Source organism: Hyalella azteca, unplaced genomic scaffold, assembly GCF_000764305.2.
Source record: "Hyalella azteca isolate HAZT.00-mixed unplaced genomic scaffold, Hazt_2.0.2 contig9119, whole genome shotgun sequence".
Lineage (NCBI taxonomy): Eukaryota > Metazoa > Arthropoda > Malacostraca > Amphipoda > Hyalellidae > Hyalella > Hyalella azteca.
In genome coordinates, this window is record NW_025939196.1 from 39,315 (window position 1) to 64,306 (window position 24,992).

The 24,992-nt window shown below is 39.4% G+C and overlaps 2 protein-coding genes across 3 annotated transcripts; both read right to left on the minus strand.

Annotated features, from left to right (window-relative positions):
* Positions 1-997: 997 nt before the first annotated feature.
* LOC125178363 lies at positions 998-5,504 on the minus strand. Of its 2 annotated transcripts, XM_047881918.1 has the most exons (5): positions 5,453-5,504; positions 3,010-4,766; positions 2,789-2,857; positions 2,366-2,442; positions 998-1,203 (listed from the first exon to the last, which is right to left on the minus strand). In XM_047881918.1, the coding sequence occupies exons 2-5, from the start codon at positions 4,759-4,761 to the stop codon at positions 1,053-1,055; spliced, it is 2,049 nt and encodes a 682-aa protein (XP_047737874.1). In that variant the 5' UTR covers positions 4,762-4,766; positions 5,453-5,504; the 3' UTR covers positions 998-1,052. The 2 variants fall into 2 exon arrangements, with proteins under 2 accessions (XP_047737874.1, XP_047737875.1); XM_047881919.1 differs by lacking the exon at positions 2,789-2,857.
* Positions 5,505-7,859: 2,355 nt separating this feature from the next.
* On the minus strand, positions 7,860-23,451 carry LOC108680993 (proteasome adapter and scaffold protein ECM29). Its single transcript, XM_018169927.2, has 24 exons — positions 23,240-23,451; positions 21,657-21,787; positions 21,184-21,300; positions 20,731-20,849; positions 20,372-20,521; positions 18,769-19,917; positions 18,391-18,586; positions 17,714-17,879; positions 17,409-17,479; positions 17,227-17,375; positions 16,730-16,814; positions 16,114-16,309; positions 15,525-15,841; positions 15,152-15,256; positions 14,447-14,578; positions 13,854-14,033; positions 13,469-13,583; positions 13,005-13,306; positions 12,398-12,568; positions 11,732-11,977; positions 10,923-11,188; positions 9,477-10,660; positions 8,964-9,236; positions 7,860-7,939 (listed from the first exon to the last, which is right to left on the minus strand). Exons 1-24 carry the CDS (start codon positions 23,265-23,267, stop codon positions 7,860-7,862), a joined length of 5,928 nt encoding a protein of 1,975 aa, XP_018025416.1. The 5' UTR covers positions 23,268-23,451.
* Between the last annotated feature and the right edge of the window lie 1,541 nt (positions 23,452-24,992).

Sequence of the window (24,992 nt, forward strand, 5' to 3'; positions counted from 1 at the left end):
GCCGAAACTGGAGTCTGGCGCGGACGGGTGAGAGATCGGAGATTTTCTAGAGTTAGTTTTTTTTATAATAATGCTTCAAGTCACAAACGTCTAGTCATTTGTGCGCGTGTTTATACAAATTTGGATTATGCTTATTTCTTTGATAGCTGAAATGCATTCTAAACAAGCAGTTGAGTTCAGAAAACTTTTTATTTGAAATGAATTCATAGAATTTCTGTTAAAAATTTGCTAGAATTCTTAACAGAAATGGGATCTTGTTAAGAATTAGCACCCCAGTATGACCTTGCTAAGAAAACGCACCCTAGTGTCACACACTCAAAATGTGGAATCATATTGGAATAAACAGATGAGCTGGGCGAATAAAATGTTTGGCTACAAAAGAATTTTTTTAAATTCCTATCTTCAAGAATTCCTGTGGATCGCTTCTCAAAAAATGCTTTAGAAAGCTTTATGTGGTCATATTGAGGTTTGGTACTTTGACTAAGATATTTAGCCTATCATTTGGGATTTCATGTTGGGCAATGTTTTTTGCATTCAATAGTAATTCATAACAAAATATTGAAATAGAGCTAATGTGTTTGTATTATTCATTCAAGTAACTTGTTACGAATACGCACCCCAGTAACAAGAAAATATAACAACATTTTCCCCCAGTAACAAGAAATTCTTAACAAGATCCAAAAAATGAATCAGATTGCCGGAGTCAGATTGTTAATGATTCATTATTTGTAGTTTTTAATTGCAGTCATGCAAAAGAACTTCCACAATAATTTCTCAATATTTTGGAGTTATTAGTTACAGTGACGGAAACTAGCTATTGCTAACTTATTATCACACTAATAAAAATGATTCAGGCTTTTATAAGTCAAGTAAAAAACAGATTTAAAAATTAAAAGTATTTTAAGATACAAAACAATGAAATTACTGAATACATCGGCTAGTCGTCATAATAAAAAAGTTTATTTGATTGTAATATTCAATATTATCAAGTGATTTTTATCATCGTTGAAAGTTTTATTTTATTCTTCTCTTAATAAAATTTTTCTGGACTGTCATGGGCAAGAGTGTGCGGTGTGCCGGAAGCGGTTGATGGTCCGCGTCGACACAGCAAAGAGAGTGCGGACGAGGGTGTGGGTGAGAACTACGTCCTGGGGTCTGACGTTCGTCTCATAGACCGTCTTTGTGGTGGTCGACGTACGTGTCCTGTAATAAAGATCACTTGATTGTTTATATCGCATATTTAACAAGAATTCAACAGTAAAATAAATAGCTAGAGAGAAAAATTAAAAAAAAATTAATTTACCATCTATCTACAAGAGAAAACGTTTCGGAGTCCAGTTCCCTCATTAGTTCAAAATCCTAAAACACATGTACAATCAATTAAGATCAGAGGTACAATCAAGTGCTTTGCAAGGTCCGGCAGTCATTCCACTTATTAATATTTTTACTTGCAGTAATAATGTAATGACGTTCGTTTATATATTTATTATTCCATAAAATATTCTGATTCGAGTTTCGTCGGCTGCTTTATGAGCAATTAGTTAATTTGAGAAATAATGATTTAATTAGACTAAGAGAAGTGCATTTCATGGTAATAACGTGATCACGGTAACATTTCCTTGCATGCTTTCGAAATATGTCCTGTATTAGTCTCAAAGCGCGCTGTAAACTTAGTACAAACTGTTGGTGCTCTTACACAGACGTGTTTTATAATTGAGACTCGTTTTAGTGTTTGCAAAAATTGTTTATGACAGATAATAATTTATTAAGGCATCGCAGTTACGGACCAGGTATGTATGTCTATATATGGAATCATAGAGCAAAAGACCTGTATGGAGTATGATGGTTGCACTTAAAAAATGAATACGAGAAATAGTAAGACAGCTAGAGGTGTGCATTCGTAGGGCTGGCTACCCTGAACACACAGTAAACTTTTCACAGGGACATTTTCAGGTAATGAAACGTATTTCATTACCGTATTTCTTATTGTGTTCCGAAAGCTTTAAATTACACGGGTTAAAATATATAAAAAAAATTATTGATAATTAATGTCCTTATTCATTTGTTCATTATATACACTAGAACAAAAAATGCTGCAAGATTCGAGCAGTTCCAAGCAGGAGTTTTTCAATAATAATAGTCTAGTAGCTACTGCAAACTAACGTCAGTCATGAAAAGATCCGGTCAAATGAAACGATATTAGATCTTCTGTGAACAAGGCACGAAAAGATCAAGAATCGGCGACAGGCCACATCAGGCCTACACTTCAGCGCCGACATCGCTATGTTATGTTATGTTATGTTATGTTATGTTATGTTATGTTACGTTATGTTATGTTATGTTAATAGATCTTGCAGCACCCTACCTGCAGACTGCAGACAGAGACGCCATACTCTCCTTCAGCGAGTCCGGCCAGCCGATGGTCGTCGTGGGGAAATTATTCTGTTGAAATCATTGCTGTTTTAATGCTGCAAGTTAATATTTCATATTAAGCCCTCGTTTAAACTTCTGTTTCTTTCAAAGATTAATGGAAAGATTTCTAATTCGCATTTCAGCCTTTAATACTTTAGTTATGAATTTAATCAAATAGTTTCAATCAATCTTGCCCGAAGATTTTAACTTTGATTCGTACATGTACGTAAATTCTTGTACGCATATTTTTCATTTTCGTCCTCACGGTCAAATGTGAGCGTTTCATTCCAGCTCTTTTCTGAACACGTAAATATAAGAGAAGTCGACCGCGACTCACCCAGTCGATGGGTGACTAAAAAAAAGATGGGTGACTCACCCAGGCGGTTCCGAAGTCCAAGTTTCGCCTCCTGAAACCTGCCGCACCGAACGTGCCTATAACTTCGTCCTAAAGCGAAATATTTTTAATGCATGAATCTCATTTTAGTTTTGTTGTGCCTTAATAGATTACATTGTGGATAGAGGTTACAATTTACTCTCTGACAGTATCCAAAGAAATGACAATGTTTATATGTATGTTAGTAATGAGTGCATGCTTACATCTTTAACGACGAGCGTTTTGAAGACAGTGATGGTCGAAACATTGCTACCGCCAGAAGCATTTTTCGTCGTGCTGGATGGGGCGTCGGGGATGCCAACTTCGTTGAAAGTCCATGCAGTTGTCCTCGTCGCAAGCTTAGTCATATTAACGTACGTATCTGAATGAATTATTTTCTTCGATGCGCTGATTTTACTAAGGCGACCAAAGAGAGCTGTGCGATTGTATGTATCGGTGACCGCAGCTTGCTCTCGCAATGCAGGATGTATGCGCTGACGCTCCTCAAAACGGTTGACATGCAATTCCAGCAAATGAGGTACTTCTGAAGCATCAAAAAGATTCATAGTAACTGATGTATTATATTCTTCATACTTAGTAACTGAAGGCAACGGACTAGTTTTGAACGGTCTGGTGCTAGGCACGCTTTCACCATCAATATTGGTTTCAATTTTGCCACTTCCTGGGTTTGATATGGCAGATGTGTTAATTATCAAAGGTTGTAATGCAGGTGTAGGATCCTTACTAACACTCGGATAGAATTCAACTGTAAAAGAGGGTTGAATGGTTGATTCAACACTGCTATTATATTCGTTTTTTAATTTTACATCCCGCAGAACATTTTCTGTGTGGATCATGGAATATTTTGTCGGTTCTGTTGTAATTTTCGCCTTCCACTCATCCGATTTCCTCATGTCTTCTGCTGTGATCGCATCGGCAGACATAACGTCACTTCTAACGCTGTGTTCCGCACTCAATTTCAAATTTGGCGTATTGTCTGAATTATTACTATTATTATTTGCGATAGCGCCAGCAGTTGGCACGAAGTCATGCGCTTCAGAAATATATTTGTCCTTCACAAATTGTTGGTCTCCCTTTAATACTTTGGATCTGAGCAAGCTCTGCGGAAAAAGTATGACGCTCTCTGTTGACGTGAAGGTAATTTTCAAAGTGGAAGAAGGTTTTGTCATATGGTCGGGTAGACTATGTGCAGATTCAGGATTGGAAAAAACCGTGTTTGTAGATGTTTGTGGCGCCGAAAATTTTGTAACTGAATCTATGAGAGAAAAAGTTAATTGAATATTTGGCTCCATTTCATCAAGATTACGACGTTCCTCGTTTATATCATTTCCATCACTTTCAACTGCCTGCATTGGACTTTCTGTTACAGGGTTGGAATTTATTCCTAAAAATTCCTTTGATTCACCGAAATCTGAATTTGGGAAGACAATGCTTGGATTTTCATTGCCCCTCTCGAATGTCTCACCCTTTGAGCTTCCACCATCATCTTGCTTAGAAATGTGCGAGTTGACAGTTGATGAGTGAAGCCCCGACGTAAAATTTTGAACATCATGACTGGCATCTAATGCTTGGTCATCGAATTTGAGATAGGAATCTGATGATGAGGCTTGCTGTGGCTCAAGAGGAAGAGCAGAATCATGAACTGAACCCTGGGTCCCTAGCCCTACATTTTTATCCCCAGCTAGAGAGAAGACATCGTGCACAGGGACCAGTTTTCCATCCACCAAAGTCATGGTCGCGTTCACAACGTCGACTATCGTCCATTTTTCTAAGTTTTCATCATCTACGTTATGAATTTCACGAGCTTCGTCCACATTTAGATTATGTGCTTGCTCTAAATCAGCACCAGTTGCTTCGTCGGGACGAAATGATTCGTTTTGATGCGCCGCTATTTGTTCACGTGTTCCACGCGTCGCAGTCGCGCAGAACAGCACTACTAGGCAAGCGATCTTCATCGTGGCTGAAATAGGAATTCAATAATTTTAACTCGAAAAATTAATATCAAATTTACATGGTATTCTGATTAGATTATGTTAAAAAATTTATAGTTCTTTTATTAGGCACAATTTCCAATAGTGACAGTGGTCAATGATTTATAAACCTTTACTGAAATTTTATCAGCGAATTCCTCAGCACGTCGAAATAACGAAATTGCCAGATGTAGATAAGAGTAATAACTTGTACAACGTTCGTCTTATTACATAATGAATTAACTGAAAATTAATTTACTGTCAGTGAATTAAGCGCCTAATTCTTTGCTGTCATTATGAAGATTTCTGGTCATTGTGTTATACTATCAATGAATTTGGGAATAGTTACACTTTTCATATTATTTAGTAGTAGACTTTTGTTTCACTGATATTTCAGTACTCAAACATTACCGTTTTCTAAGATGAAACAAATAAATTGTAAAATAATCTGAAACAAGGCAGAAAAAATATTTCGACTTCAACAAAACAAGCTAAGTGCTATTCGCACATGCAATAAATGACATTGACTATCAGGGCGATATTCTTGCTTGACACCTAGGAAAGCAGTCGCAGACCAAAAATACTAAACTTTTGTTTAGTAACTATTTGAAATAGGACTTGGTATGGCTACCACAAATCTTCCCATATGCATTTCAGTAGCACAAAGACCACTCACCAAACTGCGGTGTTTTCCCAGCAACGCGTACCTCGCTTGTGCCTTAATCTCACTTCTACTACCTCGTGTCAGAGTTAGGGAACGCACACAGTGAAAGCAGATTGCCAGCGTGCTGGTTACCTGCTCAGGCTGGCGCCTGAAACCATAAAATACAGAAGCCTATTCGTACAGGTTTTCACTGTGTACACTTACATTATCATCCTATGTTCATTCTTGTGGCAGGTTGGAGCAGGTTGCCCGCGCCGGCAAACCTGCTTTCACTCAGTGCGTACCCTTAGGCCTTGTTAACCCGAGAAGAGATCGCACCTGGAGACCTGAAGTCCTTAGTCCTATCGCGTTAGGGAAGGTTAAGGCTAAAGCCTTCGTGTTCACTCGATTCACTTACGATGCACATGTAAGTCATTTATAAAATTCAAAATTTCAGTTGTACAGGAATTCAGGAAATGAGAATTACATTCGAAATGTACGGTAATGAACACTCTTCCGAATTAATAGGAAAATTTTTACGAGTGTGTACAAGTAAAGCTCTTTCTATTTTAATTAGTTTTAACAAAAGTGGTTGTAAGGTATAAGAAATAAAAGATATCATTTAATAATCATGTATTTCATTCAAAGACGCGAAGGCAGCATCGGCGGAGCGCCGGCGGTATCACAATATTACGCAACGCTTTGGAGAAAATAGAGTGGAGGCGAGCAAATTCCATGGTAACTTATATATTAATTAGCAGCTTCTGCAAATAATCGGCCAAATGAATTCATATTTTCTTCGTGAAGATGCGACTAAAATGCTTCCTAATACTTGATTCAGACAGAATGCAACGGCAAATGAAGACGGAAACAGTGATGCATTACAGCAAGATTTTCACGTTATGGCACAGTAAATTCAAATGGTGAAATTCGTAAAATTGCATCTTTTATCAACGAACAGACGAAGTAAATTTCACAAAACAATTCAAGTTTTGGACTGGAAGAAATCCCGATCCGAATCATGCAGGCTCAAAACCAAAGCACAAAGCAGGTCACAGTTGCGAGTTTGTTGCCCTTCCATGAGCAGGAACTGACTGCTTCATTCAAAATAGCAGTAAGTAATAGTATCACAAGTTCAATGCCGTGAGTCTATTATAAAGACAAAATATCAAATCACGCATAAAGCAATTCATCAAATACCGTGGCAAGCTAAAGCAACTGAGAAGAATTAAAGCGTTCCTGCAGCATTAGAACACAGCCCCAAATAATTGATCAAACTTTGCCTTTGAGGTACCGTAGCTCTCAGGCTAATAATATTCAATTCTCCTAAACTTTGAGGAGATTTCAGTAAATAAAGAGGCAAAAAAATTGGGCCTTAGGCCATATTTGACATAAACGATGACTTCCTTTTTACAACACTTCTCTTTAACTTCACTTCTTGTTGTCTGCTACAAAACTTATAATCAATTTAACACACTCATAATTGTTCAATCGATCGGAAATTTTGCATACTTGCGTAAAGTCGGAGACAATGCATGAATCAATTGACCGAATAAATAATTTTGAAAATTTAAATTTTTTTTATAAAAACAAAAAATTACAAATTACTTTTTTTTATATTTGAAAATAAAGTTAGAAATTCATTGTATATGTGTAACATCGGAGACGCTGGATTCTTTAGAAGTGTTGTCTTTAGAAAATAATTTTTAAACGCATATTAATTAACTCAACACGGTCAAAGCCGATGATTACTTTAACAAGAAATAAACAGGCTCAAGTAAAAATCATCATTTTAAATGAACAATGCCCTCATATGACGCTTTTCAAAAGCCCCGGACGTCCGGGCTCGGCCAACAAGCGGTCAGTGCACGGCCCACAAGCGGTCAGGGCACGGCCCACAAGCGGTCCGGGCACGGCCCACGCGTGGTCCGGGCACGGCCCACAAGCGGTCAGGTCACGAGAATTTTGTGGAGCTCGATGGCCAGAAGCTGAATGTCGGGCTGGGCGTCAACTTTATTCCAAGAATATTTTTTGAATATGTATTGAATGGCCAAAAAAGCAACATCATTCAACTGAGAGAAGCTCATCGGTGCGAAGCAAACTGTCGTAAGTCAGGGTACAAGCTTTTTATATATCAAAGAGCCTTCCAATGTAACAACCCAACCTTCATTATAATTGCGATGTTTTATTTAAAATATTACTATTATCTGATATTTAAAATATTATTTTATTATATATTAATATTACAATCATCTTTTATATTAGTCAGAGGTTCAATAGGGACACTGAAAATCGTTCATACATATCGCAGCATTCAGGATAACACTCATGTGACAGAATTCATTACATAATACCTATCTTAGTATTCAAGATAACACATGTTCATACATATCAATACATCATACATCACATCAAACAAACAGGAACCGTGTACAGTTATTCACGTGCCTTTTATTCTGCGCAGCAGCTCCAACAAGACCGTGAGAGCCTCCTTCCTCAGGCTGTAGTACTTTGATATTCCTGTTGAGGCATAATTAGAATTAATACCGATAATTATAAAATTAGTGCTACTGCTAATTACAATTACTACCGATAGTTCTAGGATTACTGCTACTGCTAATTACAATTACTAGCGATATTTATAACATTACTAATACTGCTAATTATAATTAATACCGACAATTATAGGATTACTGCTACTACTAATTACAATTACTAGCGATATTTATAACATTACTACTACTACTGCTACTGCTATATACAATTACTACCGATAGTTCTAAGATTACTGCTACTGCTACTGACAATTACTAGCGACAAGTAGCAGTAGCATCGGTCACCATCAAAGGCAGTAATGATTGCAAGCTGCTCATGAGCACGCTGGATGCATTATCCTTCATCTCATGATGTCAATAGAAACCGTTTTATTAAACAAAGTTATTATATAGCTTACAGCAATTATTCATGTTTTTCGATTTACTTCACTAATATCACGAACTTTAAACAATTTTCATTTGCATTATTTAATCATCTGTAGTGTTCGGGTTAAACTTGATTAAATCAAACAAGTTACACAGGAACGCTCACTACTTTACATTTTCGTTTAGGTTATGTGAGACTACATTCCATTTCCGTACAAGGAAAGTAAAATCACGTACAAAAAGCAATTTCCTGCAGCTTATTTGTCTAAGTCTCTACATGATGCAAGCATTATAACGAAAATTTATGTAACTGAGAAAATGGGGTCTGCCGTTGAGGTCCCTTGAGCCTATTTGGCACAACACCAAAGCCTTTGTTATAACTTCGAGCGACGTGTATGTAAAATGTACCTAGACAATAGTTGAACAGCTATCAACTGCGACCACTACCTACCTAGACAATAGTTGAACAGCTATCAACTGCGACTACTACCTACCTAGACAATAGTTGAACAGCTATAAACTGAGACTACTACCTACCTAGACAATAGTTGAACAGCTATCAACTGCGACCACTACCTACCTAGACAACAGTTGACCAGCTATCAACTGCGACCACTACCTACCTAGACAATAGTTGAAGAGCTTGCACGAGTGCTGCAGGGCGGGGTCAAACTGCGACTCCAGCAAAGGATCAAAGAGTGGAGAGGACCCGCCCTCTGGAGCCTCTTGGTCGCGTTGGTGAGACGCGTCATGTCGCGGGGAGCAGGAGGTGTGCAGCAACAAGTAATGACGCTCCCAGTAGCGGCCCAACGTCGACACGACGCTCAGCTGCGTCGTCCGGGGCACCTTGGAGATGCAGGCACTCAGCAGCTCCACCACGCGAACACTGTAGCGTTCTGCGCAGTTCAAATTATAATTTTATTTGTGCAGTTAAATTCTTTCGTCTCGAATATTCAAGCAGACTTGGGCAGTGTGTCGATATCATTAAAGAAATTTTGCCCATATATCTAGCATTGAATATTTTGGCAAAAGCTGTTACTTAATATAGGTTTGAAAAATAGTAAGAGAAGCTACTACGTGTTCTTCAGCAAAACCAGCATTAAAGAACATCCCACATGTTTAAAGCACTGCCGTACCTTGAGTATCTCGACACGAAGCTACGGGCCAAGCTCTGCCAAGGCTCACGATGAACTCGTCCAAGAGTTGCCACTTGATGCTTTCCTCCTGCTGTTCTGCCGACCGTTCTTCCTCTGTGATCGTTGCAGTACTGCCAGAGCTTGTAACAACCTCAATCGTTTGACTAATTAACGATGAACATATATCGAAAACGACGTCAAACTTATTGATTTCGTACTCTTGAAGCACAATAGTTAGTGCACGTACGGCGTGCTGTTTATACTCTTTCTTCTCTTTGTTTGCTTCCCGCAACAAAGATTTCACGAATTCTTCAATTAGTAATTCTTCACTTTCAGGACTCCTGAGGGACGCAAGAACTGGCTTGGCCTCGACTACTACAGTTGATAAAGCTTTCAACAAATGTTCCTTGCCAGCATAAGTTCTTCCTTGCAGGCATCCCAACAACAGCATCACAAGAGCCTGCGCCTGCTTCTCACTCAACAATGCACCAACTTTAGCAGCGAGTGCAGAAATGGTTCTGCCAGCCTGAGCTTTCATGGTCCAGTTTGGACTTGCGGCGGCTGTTTCACAGACTAGCAAGATCTCGTTCAGATATAACTTCAAACCAGCTTCAGTACCAGGAGTATTATCGCTCCATATTTCCTCCCAAATTTCTGCCCCGGTTGGGTCGTCTCCTACAGTTTTTGAGGCGTGCATAGCCAGGTAGACAAGAGGCAGAGCTAAGGCCGCGTGATCGCGCATTATGTCACCGCTTTGACGATGCATGCTTCGCAGCGCTAAACCGCAACTCAAACGCACACTATCTTCTTCTTTTTCCAGGTACCAACTCTGTAGCTTATTTAAAAGCTTCGCTACACTAGAAGGTTTAGCAATTTTAATTAATGTGCCAATAGCATTCGCAAAAATTCTTCGTACAGTTGAGTTTCTATCATTGAGACCAGTGACAAGCACGTGCAGAATTTTGCTAGCATGTTTCTGGAGGGGCCCAGGGCACGTGTGAGTCAGAGTCTCGATGACGTGAGCAGCAGCGGTTCTGCTCGTAAGTCCCATGGACTTCTTGAGCACATCCAACACTCCAGCAATAACGTCATCCATCACCTTCTCGTCCACGAACTGCAGTACGTAATTTAGAGTATCCATCATTGGCGTCGACCTGGATGCGGCCACCCGTAGCGAATCCACTCTGAAAACAATAGATTAATCATATTTTTTCTATAGTGCTTTGCGTAACATATCAAAGCAATTGTTTTCACTTCTGTTGCATGCCGCACTTTGCTCTGTTGAGTCGAAAATATTAAAAAGATATGTATGAATCGCAAAGTAGTTAGTTTCTGCACGCAGTCTTAACACAAAGCATGAACCATTTATATCTGAAGCCGAAACCTGAACTGATGAATATAGAATGCCAAATGTGAGCATCAACTTGGCACTGGCATCCAACTAACCTGTCACGATCATCCTCCGCGGTGGTGCGCACTGCCGTGTAACTCAAGGCCTTGTGCTCCAATCCCGCGATGGCCTCCAGCAAGGCAGGCACAAGTGTTCCTAAATGCAAGCGAATCATTGCGCCTCCCGACCGGCAAACTTGCACCACGGCGTCCAAGGAGATCGTGCGCACCTCGGCAACGTTGGACGTGATGCCCTCGGTGAGCAGCACAGGCAACACGCACTCCAGCACCCGCTGGCCTTCCTCTCCTCCGCTCTCACAAACCTGAAACAAGACAATGCAATCTACTCTAGATTCATGAGCGTCCTAAATGCCGCATCTCAATATGATGTAAAAACAAATCACACTAACGTAACTCGTTAGGCTTTCCTGCCCCGACTTTCGCAAGTTTGAATTAGGTGAAGAGAATGTCATCTACATCCCTTTTTATGAGCATTGAGCATCTATAATGAAATACTTACCAACAATAACTTAGCTACGTTTAAAATAATGTAGAAAATTTTTTGTATTTATTTTACACCTCCAAGAAAAAATTCAGTTTTGGAATATCATCTAATGTTGAAATTAAAAAAAAAAGTATGCATTTCATGCCCGGCATTGGCCAGAACGGTACGAATAAACCTTTAAATCATTGAATTCTTGGTATAATATTTGTAAGCGTCCCCTTTGCTCAGGCAATCATTTTATTTAGAAATAAAAAGGAGCAAACGTTTGAGTTAACAAACCGAGTTAGTTATAGAGGCGACATTTTTTTAAAGGTATTCTTTTGTATTAACAGCTTAGAAGAAGTTCATGCATCAAAAGCACCTTGATGCAGCTCTTGCTGAGGCTCTCGAGGGTCTTGTTAGCGGCCACACGCACAGACTCTTTGATGTCGTCACGCACTTTGAAGAGCGTCGTCCAGAGGACGGACAGGTGGGCGACGGCGGGCACGACGGAGTGCTGCCTTATCAGGTCCGCTAGGGCGCCGCAGCACGACTCCCGCACCCTCCACAAGGTGCTCGTCAGGTTCGTTAGCAGGTCTTCTAAGATGGCCGAGTAATATTTCTCCGTCTGTACAAGAAATTCGAGCTAATTACTTCACTAGGCTCAAGTTACTATATAAACAAAAATGTTAATATTTCGATAATATAATTTCAGACTTCGATGATTTTTAAAGTCACGTGATTTCAAAAACTGACAAAATTGTTACGCATTTCTTAATGCCTATAATTTTTTGCATCAAAGTAGTATAAATGCAGGTAATCGCGCCTACACACAGTAATAAATATTTCACCAGACAACATGCTCAACAATGCCGTTGATGCTAATCATATTGTCAATTTATAAAATATAACAAACCTTGCAAACAGTTAGCTAAATGATAGAATACTTTCTATGCAATTTTAAACGTATTTTGCACAACTGTAAACTGAGTTACACTACTGTATTTTGCACTACTGTAATATGAGTATGATAATTGATGTCCCTGACAGTTTTGTGTGTGTCAGAGACAAGGCAGCTCCAGATGTGCGCCATGGGCTGCTGTATGCGCGGCGTAGGGTCGTGCTGGTAGCGGAAGAGCTTAGGGACGATCGCCGGCAAGAAAGGTTCTAGCTGCGACCCTGCCTGCTGTGCTAAACTGCCAAACCCAAACGCCGCTCCCTGCACATTGAGTAATTAATACTGCGATACAATGTCATAATAAGAAACGTCTTTCTAACAATCATTGACATTCATTAGAACAAACATTACTTGAAAGCACACTTATTAGCGAAACAGCGATCTCGCCCTAACGAAAATTCTAAATTAAATCCATTGCATTCTATAATCTATATTATCGTTATAATGTACGTAGTTGAATTTACCACAAATCACATAAGTTTCAATTTATTGATAACTGTTACAGTGTTTGAATTATCAAAAGTGCTTCACTGTTACAGTCAAGAAAAGTACAAGAATCGGCGACAGGCCTATACTTCAACGCCGAAGATACCATACTATACTACACACTGAGCCAGAATGCAAAAAATAATAAAGTTTCTATATACAATAAAAAGTTTCAACACACCATATAGGTATTATGCACGATTGTCCTCACCTTGCGAGAGTTCCAGATGGCGTTATGATTAGCGAGGTTCATAAACTTGTAGACGAGGTCAGGTTGGTTGAGGTCTGACGCGAGAGAACAAAGCTCCCGGTATGTGGACAGCTGACCTCCTGAAGGAGCTGCCCCCAGCTCCCCTTCCCTGAAGAGCTTCGTGTTGCCGGTGACGTTAGAGACGCGGCTCTTGCCCTCAGTGAGAGCGTGGACGAGGCCTTCGACCATCGACCGCCGCGTGTCCTCCGAGCAGCACTCGTACACCACACACAGGCCCTTTGAGGCGGCGTCTTGCACCAGCTCTAACAAAAAAAAAAATAAAACAAATAATACGAATCAATTCGGTTCTGATTTACAAAAGCATCAATAGATACATCAATATTCAAGTCGAGCCCACAAAGCCAAGTTACTATGCTATTTTAAAACACTGATAGCAAGTTCTCTCGGCTTGAAACTTTACGCACCGTTTGTATCAGCCAAGAGGTCCATAAAGGCGCTCTGTATGAGGGGAAGGCTGCGTTGGATCTCAGGACACAAGCGGCAGCGCTTCAGCACCGTCAGCAACCAAATGCACGAAGCCTGTAGTGCACGTGAAGCAATTTATTGTCAGTCTTATAACAGTGATCAAACATTTTACATCTACAGCTGGACAATGAACGCGAATTACCTGGCAACGTAGCTAACGCATTTCTCAGCAATCTCAGAACTTTGAGAGAGTACATTAAAAATTAAATGTTTGCTTGTCTATGCAGTGCATTTATTGCTGGACAGTGCATGCAATTTACCTGGTAACACGACTTGTGCATTTTTTAGAGACTTTTGAGAGTTCAATAAAAGCTAAATGCTTGCCTGTCTCACGCTGGGCTTCGTCATAGGCACGTAAACATTAAGGAGCTCATGCAGCAGCCAGGCTAAAGATCCTTCGGTCAAGTTCTCTTCCTCCACAGCAGCAGGAGTTTCGAAGGAGGCAGCGTCGACCTCCATGTTCTCTTCCTTTCTCTCAGTCAGAACATCGGTGGTCACTGCAGCCTATTTTGCGTCATCAAGGAGATAAGCATTACAAAATTTGAGAGTAATTATCGCCACTATCAGTATCCACTACAACTCTTTATTGTCGTCATTTAACAAACAAAAATCTTTTCAATGTATTAATCTAGATACAATTGTGGCAACAATTCACACACACATATTAGTCCGTTACAATGATGATCAATTCCAAGGAAATTAGACCAAAACATAATCAATGAATTATGCAACGAGTGTAAATCTAAATTAAGAAATGAAGGAGACATAGGACAGGTCACTGGCAGCAGACACAGGACAGGTCACTGGCAGCAGACACAGGACAGGCCACTGGCAGCAGACACAGGACAGGCCACTGGCAGGAGACATAGGACAGGCCACTGGAAGGAGACATAGGACAGGCCACTGGCAGCATGCACCTGCAGGACGTTGTCAGGAGCAGCCTGAGGATCAGGTTGTGTCCACAAGTTCAGGGCCGCTGAGGAGGCCGCGCCAAGCGCACAGTCCGCCAACGCTCCGCCAACACTGAAGTGGATCTCCAGCTCATCGCTCTGCCGGGACACAAACCAGACGTGACACTCTATTGCGATATCTTTATGTGGAATAAGCATGGCATTTATCTGATGCAATAATCAAAATATCAATATTTCAGTGAGTGGCAACACTGCAGCTATTGCTACTCGTTACACTGTGGTGTTACAATTACGACGTAGCCACTCTACTGAGTAAATATCAATCAATCAGCTCAATTATTAATTCAACTTTTAACAATGTATTACGTCGAGAGAAACTAAGTTAATTTTCCAGATGTCAGACTTCTTTGAAGGAACTGTAAATGGTCAGATCGTTAAATCCATGAAAGAAGATAAGAAGATACATTTGGTACGATTCAATAAAATAAATAAATTTTAGTCGTACAACTATTTTCCGAAAGTGTGGTTCAAAGCTCCATCCTGATGTGCTGCGACTCATTTGAAAAAGGCCAAGTCAATAAGTTAATTGACGGCATCAATCAAGGCTTCTGTCTCAATCGGACCATGAGTTTAATTCCATTAACTTATTAGCTGTCCCATTATGTTGAACAGAGCACAAATAAACAATATATTAGTTAACAACGAGAGCACCTCATGCGCGAGACGTAACAAGCTCTTGATAATAATTGGCTTGAGAGGAATGTCGGGCTGACCGACGCAGAGATGACCGGCGCATTGGATGGCTTGTTCCCGCACCTGCAATATAAATACAATGCATCAAAAATTCTTAAAATGACATGCATCTCAGCTGGAACTTGTGCTGAACACGCTGTACTTTTCATCATGACGTTTATACTGGTATATTTCAATTAATCATATCTAACTGCTTGTTACACTCATAGTTCATATACGTTCAGTTTTCTCAAACGTATGCGTGTTAAGACGAGACTGTTATTTACTTGCCGTTTTCTCAATGCATATTAATTGCGACTGATTTACACACAAAATCGTCCAAAAGACAAACCTTTGATGGAAGTTTGTTGTTCTCATAAACAGACTTGAGGACTGAGAATAATTCAACCAGATTGCCTTCTCTTCTCTTGTTCGAAGAGGCGGCGGATTTCTTGAGTAAGGTATTGGACGAGGCGGCGGCTGTACTTTGACCGTCCGCTGGTTTCTCTGTTTCCTTGCTATCAGATTTGTCAGAGGACGCACCAGCAGACTCCTGCAAGTCCTGAAGGTCTCCTACTGGCACCGGCAGAGCTGCGAAGCGAGCCACGTCGGCTATGGCGCAGATCAGAGCCGTCTGCAAGCTCCCGTCGTTATTCACAAGATCGATCACTGGAAAATAATTCTGACTAAGATTCACCACCATTGAAAACTTGATGAAAACAATGATTTCAAAGACTTGTTCACCCCTTGTCGGACTGCATAGATGCAATTGCATCTAAACTTGGTGTGATTATTACGTTGTAAAATTATGCAGTGTGACTTGAGTTAAAATGAGATAATTCTCTTTAATCAACATAATAAATACGAACATAATTCTAGATGTACTTCAATACACCCTAAAAAATTCAACGGTAGCATTCAACCCTCTGGACTTCTCTCACCGAGCTGCCGCAGCGTCTGAGCAAAGAAGCTCCACTCGTCCTCGAGAACAACGTCCTCGTCGTTCATGAGACGATGCTGGGCAAATGCCAGGCTGTGGCCAGTAGCGAGGATGCAGCATTGCTGACTGTCCTGTCGCAGTTCCTTGATGTTCTTGATGCTCTGAAGGGCTCGTTCAAACTCTTCCTGCTCCGCTATCTGTTAGCAAACAACGTGTTTATTAGTAAATTAATATATTACCTGAACTGAACATTGCATTACGTTGTAAAATTCTTGTTCTTGTACGTTGTAAAATCTACCACACGACAGAAACTAAACTTGAATGCAGAATCCTATAAATGCATCCTTAATGTTTGGCGTCATTGGAAAACGCGTTTCATTCATAATTATAAGAACTACCCATACATTATTTCACTAATAATTAAAGGTTTAAAAGTAACATAGAACATTAACAGAAACAATAATATTAAAGTTTTCGCAAAACGTTCAATACCAGCACAAAAATACACCACTGAAAAGTCTTCAAATGAAGGTCCCAGTGGTCCCAATACCTAATAAGAAGCATCACAAGGGAATTAAAGTAAAATAAATGAATAAGTATAGAACTCTTGCACTGACTTGTCCCACAACGACGCCGAACAGCTGCGCTGCGACCTGCCCGGCGTGCCCTCCTCTGATGAGACATCGTCGCAGCCAATCCGTTCTGCGATATACAAAAATATCACCATCAGCATGTATTATACGAAGATATCACAATTAGCACGGCACCATACAAGAATATCAACATCAGCATTTACTATACAAAAATTTCACCATCAGCATTTACTATACAAAAATATCACCATCAGCATTTAGTATACAAAAATATTACCATCAGCATTTACTATACAAAAATATTACCATCAGTGTTTACTATACAAAAATATCACCATCAGCATGCCATTTACTATACAAAAATATCACCATCAGCATTTACTATACGAAGATATCACAATTAGCGTTGCACCATACAAGAATATCAGCATCAGCACTTCACCATACAAAACCATCACCATATCCGCTATACAAGAACACTTTAACTGATGCCATAACAGAAAGCTACGAGTCCCACAGACCTAGCGGTGTACTGCTGAGCCAGCAGCTGAGGAGCCACGCATATGAGCCGCACCATCGCCTCTACTCCCACAGCAGACCACGCGTTCGCCACCATCTCGCACAGTCCCAAGTATTGCACGAACGGGTTGCTGCCTGCGGTAAAAAAAATCTATTACCAAACGTGAACTTATTTGTTACAAACAATATTGAAAGAAGACCACGCGTTCGCCACCATCTCGCACAGTCCCAAGTATTGCACGAACGGGTTGCTGCCTGCGGTAAAAAAAATCTATTACCAAACGTGAACTTATTTGTTACAAACAATATTGAAAGAAGACCACGCGTTCGCCACCATCTCGCACAGTCCCAAGTATTGCACGAACGNTCGAGAAATTTAACGCCTGAATGTAATTTGCCTGACCATCTGGCACAAGACTGCAATTTAATATTAAGATAATGAGAAGTTTTCGAGAAATTTAAGGTCTGAAAGTAATTTCATACGCATACCATCTGGCGTGCGTGCAAGTTCCTCCGTAACGAAGCGGCCGACGGCGCAGCAGTCCGGCCACATCAGAGCGCCCTCCCTGAAGAGCGACACGGCAGGCTTGGAGCTGCCTTTACTGCAGTTACTGCCGCTCTCTATAGCCAGGCAGTGTTGCAGGAACATGATAACCTGGCAACATAAGTGTTGCAGGAACATAACGAATGTGAAAATCAAAATATAAAAGAAAGTGATTAAAACCTAATTAACGAGAAGATGACACAAAGAATGAAAAGTTTCAGAGACAAGCTCCAAACCTGTCACAATACAAGTCCATATTATAGTTATAGCCGCTCTCTATGACCGGGCAGTGTTGCAGGAACAAACCAACTTGACAAAATGCATGTAAATATTATTACCTAAGTCACAAACTACTGCAAAAATACTGCCCCAAACGATAACATGTTTTATTTGTTAAAAAATTGAAAAATTATAAAAAGTACTCATAAAAGTACTCTCATCAATCATTCGATGATCTTAGCCAATACATTTATGCACCAAATATCACAATATATACACTGTTAGAAAAATTACCGTTAACGGTATTACCGCCGTTTCAGTGGCCGGTCGGCACGTGAAAAGAAACACCGTGTCGCCACCTTCAAGGCGTAAGGCAGGGGCGTGTTGGCCACATCTCACTAACCTCCTCCATAACCTTCAAGGCGTAAGGCAGGGGCGTGTTGGCCACATCTCTCCAGCGCGTGCGCGGTGTAGCGTTTATCCTCTGCAGGACATAGGCGAGCATGGAGCTGAAGCGCGGGGCTACGTACTGCGCGGCGCCTTCGTCCTTGACGGGGCTGTACAGCTCACGCGTCGCCTCCAGCCTGATGTCGTCTTGGCTGTAATGCACCATCAATAGTAACAGGAAAAATGGATCGGTTTATTACAAGAAATAACATTATGTAACACTGGGATCGTTTGATCATAATAGATAATATTATTCAGAAAATAAATTGCCTCTAAATAATTTATTGTAGTTAAATTTAGACTGGATTTGAAGACGTCATACATACATACATACCTGTCGCCTGTTGCCAGCAGCAAAATGAACCTCGAGGCGAAGTGCGTACGAGAGAAGACAGTAGCGGCGTAGTGCACGGCGGTGCGGCGTAGAGCTGCGTTGTTGTGCTGCACGTGATCACACAGAACAATGCAGAGCTGTTCTTGGCTCTCTGCAGTGAGATGCTTGCACACGGGAGCTACCATGGAGAGAGCTTCTTGGATAGCTAGGAGTACGTCGCCAACCTCGTGAGTGAGTGCGTCCATTAATGTTTGCAAATAATGTAACTGAGATTCATGCGACAGCAACAAATTGGGAAGCTTCAAAGATAATTTTGCCAGGGCCCCATATGCTAAAGAAGTGAGCTTAGCATCACTTTTTTCTTCATCAATGACTTTGACAACGCCAGAGAAAAGCATGCTCCCAACAGGCTTAATTTTTTCAGTAGATGCACTAGAGGAGATGTGATGGAGGAAGCTGATTCCTTGCTGCTTGAGTCTGCTGTTTGTGTGGCTGCCCCAGAGGCATTCACAAAAAACCTTCACTGCCAAAGGAGCATAATTTGTTGCTTCCCTAGACTTGAGGAAACATGGCATCAGCTTCAAACGCATTCTTGTATTAGCGGGGTTCTTGAAGCGGTCCAGTGGACCGCGCTCTATTGGAGTAAGAGTGCCCAAAAAGAGGACGTAGAGTGCAGATATGACTGCACTGCTGTTCCATTCTATGGTCGCGTCAAGACGTCTCTGTAAAGACTCGGCAGCATTGGCAACTGAAAACCTAGGGTCTGAAGACGCAATGATAACAAGAATTGCCATAGAGCTTGCTGGTAATACTTGCGCATCTAGAAACTTTATCACAGTAAGCTTGAGTTTCTCTAACTGGTCAGGCGCTAGAGGAACTCCCCCCTGAGCACGCGTGAAGCTGTAGATTGACATGCCGGCTGGAACGTCCTCTACAGGCAAAGATGCTGTAGAATTAGCGTGATCGCTTCTTTCCATAATAGCAGGTGGATGTGGCAAGGAGGCAGGTGCTGTATTGCTTGGCTCAACATGAGATCCTTGTTGCATTCCTGCTGCGGCCACAGCCGCCTCTTCAGCTTGCTGCACCTCCTCTCGCTGCTTTCGTAGTTCCTGTCTGTGAAGCAACTCGGCTTGCGTCACTGGGCGAGTCCTGGAGCCATATAAGCAATATTAGGTACATTAGATTAGAACAAAGGTGGAAGATTTAACAGCAATCGCCTTGCAGAGGTAACATCTGCTCTTCAACAATATACACTAGAATTAGTCACAAAGACGCTATTCATATTATAAGTCTCTCTTCTTGAGACATACTTGTAACAAAGGACCACAAAATACTAGATTGTATCAGTATGCAGTAGAATTAATATAAAAATAAGATATGATTACAATTGAATAAATGTACTTGAACATTGAGAAGATGCTTTTTTTAAACTTACTTAACAAAATAATCAATTCCAAACAAATAATGAACCCTAATAAGCTTGATTATATGATGAAAATCTTACTTCCTAAACTTATTTTATCCCAGACAAAATAAAATAGTAAGCTGATAGGTCCTAAAACATTTGTCAAGAAAGCTCTTCTAGGACATATTCTGAACTGACCCGTAAGGCAGCAGAAGGATGTCCTGCATGTAGTCTAATAAGAGCTTTGCAGTAGCAGGCTTCTCTTTTAGTTTCATGAGTGGAGAGTCAGGCAGGCAATGAGCAGAGCCTTTGATGTGCCCAAGAACAGGCAGCAGGAGGACCAAAACACTGCATGAACACAATAATAACTGACCAAGAAACCAGTGTGACAAGATACCGTCTATCAGTACATTTTTATATTAAGACTCTTGAAATTGATCTGAAAAAATCATTTTAAAAATCATCTCAGTAACAACTCCATAAAGTAACAAACTTGGAGACAGGAAAAAATAGACCCAAATGATTACGGTATTTACCTTCTTCCCTGCATTATTTACCTGTCTTGTTGATGAGGTGGCTTGCCCTCCAGACTCTCTAATAATTTTGGCAGAAGCTCTACTTGTTTGTTACAATCAAGCCGTGGAAACCCCATCCGAATGTACACAAGAGAAAAATTCTGAAAATAAAGTTTATATACAACTGCCAAATTATATTATTCAATAGTAATCATGTAATAAAAAACATTGAAATTCAAAACGAAGGCAAGGAGTAAACTAGAATTGAATAGCTTTCACATCATGATGACTATATTGTTCTTGAATTAAAACCTCAAACAAATACTCTATCATCCTAAGAATTTCATACTATCAACATTTTTACTCAGAAGATTCAAAACAACCAGCCATTCAAATTTACATCACAAGCAGAGGCCAGCAAGATTTTCAATGGATTGCTCTGCAGAAGGCAACTTATTTTACAATTTAAGCCACTAAAAAGCCACTCCAACATACCACAACAAAAGCAGAAGCGCCTGGAGAACTGAACTGTTCCAAGAGAGCTTCCACTGGCAGTTGAATGTGTTGATGGTCTTTAATGCGGCGATTTATATGCCCAAGCATCTCAACTATCTGTTAACATATTTTCAACTCATTTGTTAATTAGAAGATAAAGATTTATACCTAGATAATAAATTTATGTTTTGTCAAGACTGAACAAACTGCACAATATCTTCACAAACATTATCACTAAGAAAGAATTAAGCATTATATATATACACTTGAAGATTCCACATTGAATGAAATATCTCATAGAATAAAATATTTCAAAATTTCCCTTGCTCATAAACCATGATAGACATAGTATTTTATCAAACATCATATTCTAAGTTAACAAACATTGAATATATTTATTTTAACAGGCAAAGACTATCACTATGCAACATGCTTAACATGGAAAAAGTCTGAAGAACTTATATGTGACTTACAGTTGTGCGGACCATGTCATTCCCAGAGTTGAGTTTGTTTATAACAGGAGCAAGATACTTCACCAATTCTGCCTGCAACTCTTCATCTGTGCCAGCTCCAGTGATCCGATCATAAACCCGTTGCACCAAAGCTGAAAATAATTTTAAAATGTTATTCTAGTAGATCAAAAAATGTGAATCTTTTAGAAATCTCTGGCCATATAAAAAAAATACTAATTTAAACTCTAAATATGGCTCATAAGTGGCGTAGATCAAAAAATGTGAATCTTTTAGAAATCTCTGGCCATATAAAAAAAAATACTAATTTAAACTCTAAATATGGCTCATAAGTGGCTACAAATGTGGCTCTTCAGTCATGTATTTTGATAAATCTGAAATCTTGTTGCTTAATCATGAAATTTGTTTTAAAAACTAGCAGGTTGCATGGGATTGACAATCCCTGAAAGCTCAGATTTATATTTTCCTATATGTTTGATGTCAATTATGCCTCTCAATTATAATGAATAGAATGAGATGCCTGATTGACACCAGACATAAATCCTATTAATAGAAACATTATACTAGGTCATAAACCATTTCATTTTTGAAAATGGTAAAAAAAATTGTATTTACAATTCAATAGAAAATACCAATATTTACAGATTTAAAAATCATTGTATGTTTTATTGGATAGAATTCATATTTTTGAAATGCCTTACTATGCTCCAGGCTACTAAAAGGCTCTTCAACTAAAATATCCTTAATTAAACAACACATTTATACTTACAATGCCAGGCTCAATAAACACAACCCACAAACTTGGTCAAATTTTTATAAGATCAGCAGGGAGATTATTCATCAAGCAGGAATCTGTTATACATGCAGGAATGTTATACTGCAGAATCAATCGTGTGCAACAGCCAACTAGCCAAGGTGGCAGGAATCTAATGATGGCTAGTGTTAACTTGTTAGTTCTTGTTGCGCAATCGGTGGGTAAGGTAGCTACAGCGTATTAACTGCAGATAAAGCTCCCGAACTTACAGATGATAATTGAGTGAAAACTTTATGTGATATATTGTGGTGAGCCTTCTAAAGTTTTAATAATGAAGAAATCACAAGGTTCACAGAATCTAAAGGTTTGAATGCTAAATTGCCAAGTACAGTACTCCATTCCTGTCTCTTATACACATCTAGATNTGTATAAGAGACAGTACCTACATATTGTATAAAGCTTTTAAAACCAGATATGTTAGTGTTCATTCAGCTTTATAATTGATTTGCTTCATTCTTGTATTATTTCTTGCTTATGTTTATGCTCTGCACATGTGTTTGTCCACTTTCTTGCAATGCTCGCTTTTAATTTAAAAAATGTAAATTACACAATAGCGAGTTGTTTTTACTATTTTACTTTAATTGCTTTACTATTTCAATCCTCTAATTTCAATGCTTGCTAGTTTATTACTTCAATACCAATCTGTTTTCAATTTATGTGTTCACCCAATAAGTTGCCATTATTATAATAGTTGCAATAGTGTCTATTTACCGTGGTATACTTTAATCTCTTGAATTACAGCAGTTTTTAACTGTAAATTCATCTTACTTACCAAGATCATTTGGCTGCAACGTAACCATGGTTGTTGGTAGTAACGGACAATTTATGATAAATATGAGACAAATTTAAATTTTATACTTTAGATTGCATAATTATGAAGAGAACCTAAGTTCCAAAGACTTGCTTAGATTCCGGGCAAGTGACAACAAATCTCAGTTTCAGTCTAAATGATTCCCTGAACCAGCTGATGGGATGAATCGGCAAGCTGTTTACAACGGTGATAAAAGCTCAGAGTCATGTTGATCTCGTTATAGGTATTTGCCACGCTTACCTGAAATCATGATATTCATATAATATACATATATGGCTGTCTGTTAAATAGAATAATTAAATATAAAAATTTAGAAACATTCTTAAAAAGGATTTTTTGGAATTTTTCACCATTATTTTGGTGATCCTCTCTCATTCTTTAGTTGCTAATGGTTACTAGTAAGGTGAACTCTATTATATGTTTGGTGATGTATATTAGTTAAATTCAGACAAATTTGAGCTTAACTTCGCAAAACTCACTAAACAATCATAATCTACTTAGATGATTCGACGTCTCAGACAATTTTACGGCCGGACTCGTGGCCGGTCTCCCCAAATTCAGTGAACAAGGAATATCTCTCAAAGTAATGTACGTAGCTCGATGAAATTTGGCACACGTATTCATTAGGACCTAACTAGGTGATGTTTAGCTCGTGAAAATTTTTTAGATTTCGCTTTCATACTCAAGAAATTTCTTCTAAAATACTGAACAGATTTTAACGAAACTTTGTATATGAATACCTAACCACCCAACGGTGCAAATTTAAAAATCAGCCTGAGAAATGCCGGTCGTTTTACCGCATAACTCGCAAACAAAGGTATAATCGAAAAAGTTGTCATGAGCTAAACATCATTACATCACCGTTGGAAGGTTAAGTATTTATAAACAAAGTTTCATTCAAATCTGCTCGGTGGTTTAGAAGAAATTTCTTGTTCACTGCGAATTTAAGCACGTATTGCTGTTTAAGTCATGAATAAGGGTGAAATGGAAAAAATCGGAAACGAAGGCAAAATATAAAAAAATTTACGAGCTAAACATCACCGTTGGATAGTTAGGAATGCATATTCAAAATTTCGTTCAAATCTGTTCAGTACTTAGGAAGAATTGTCACGTAATCCTACGTGACATTTTTCAGTACTTTGGAAGAAATGTCACGTAATCCTACGTGACATTTTTCAGGACTTTGGAAGAAATGTCACGTCACGTTCCGGCACGCATCGCACATTTGAAGGCGAAATTAAAAAAAATTCACGAGCTTATCATCACCGTTCAGTCCTCATGAATACCTGAACCAAGTTTCAACGAGCTACGTCTTTTACTTTGGGAGTTATTCCTAGTTCGCTTAATTTGAGGAGACCGGCCGCTAGTCCGGCCGTAAAATTGTCCGAGACGAGATTTTTCTAATATATTCAGCAGAATTAATCGATGATAGATGATGTCATATCCCACCACTCCACACAATTCTAGGAGCGAACCTCCAGAAGTTCGTGAAAAAGTTAACTTGTGGAGTTAACATTTTTACCTATAAATTTCCAATATTTTTGATTACGGCAGTACAGGTAGGAGGTTGTCGAGTGGTTGTTGTTCGTGGTTGTCGAGTGGTTAGTATCCTGATACCATACCATGATTTAACTATAATAACCGAGTTTTCATGGTTATTTGCCGTAAATAGGTATTTTCATTTTCAAAATAATAATCATACATGTGAAGGCCA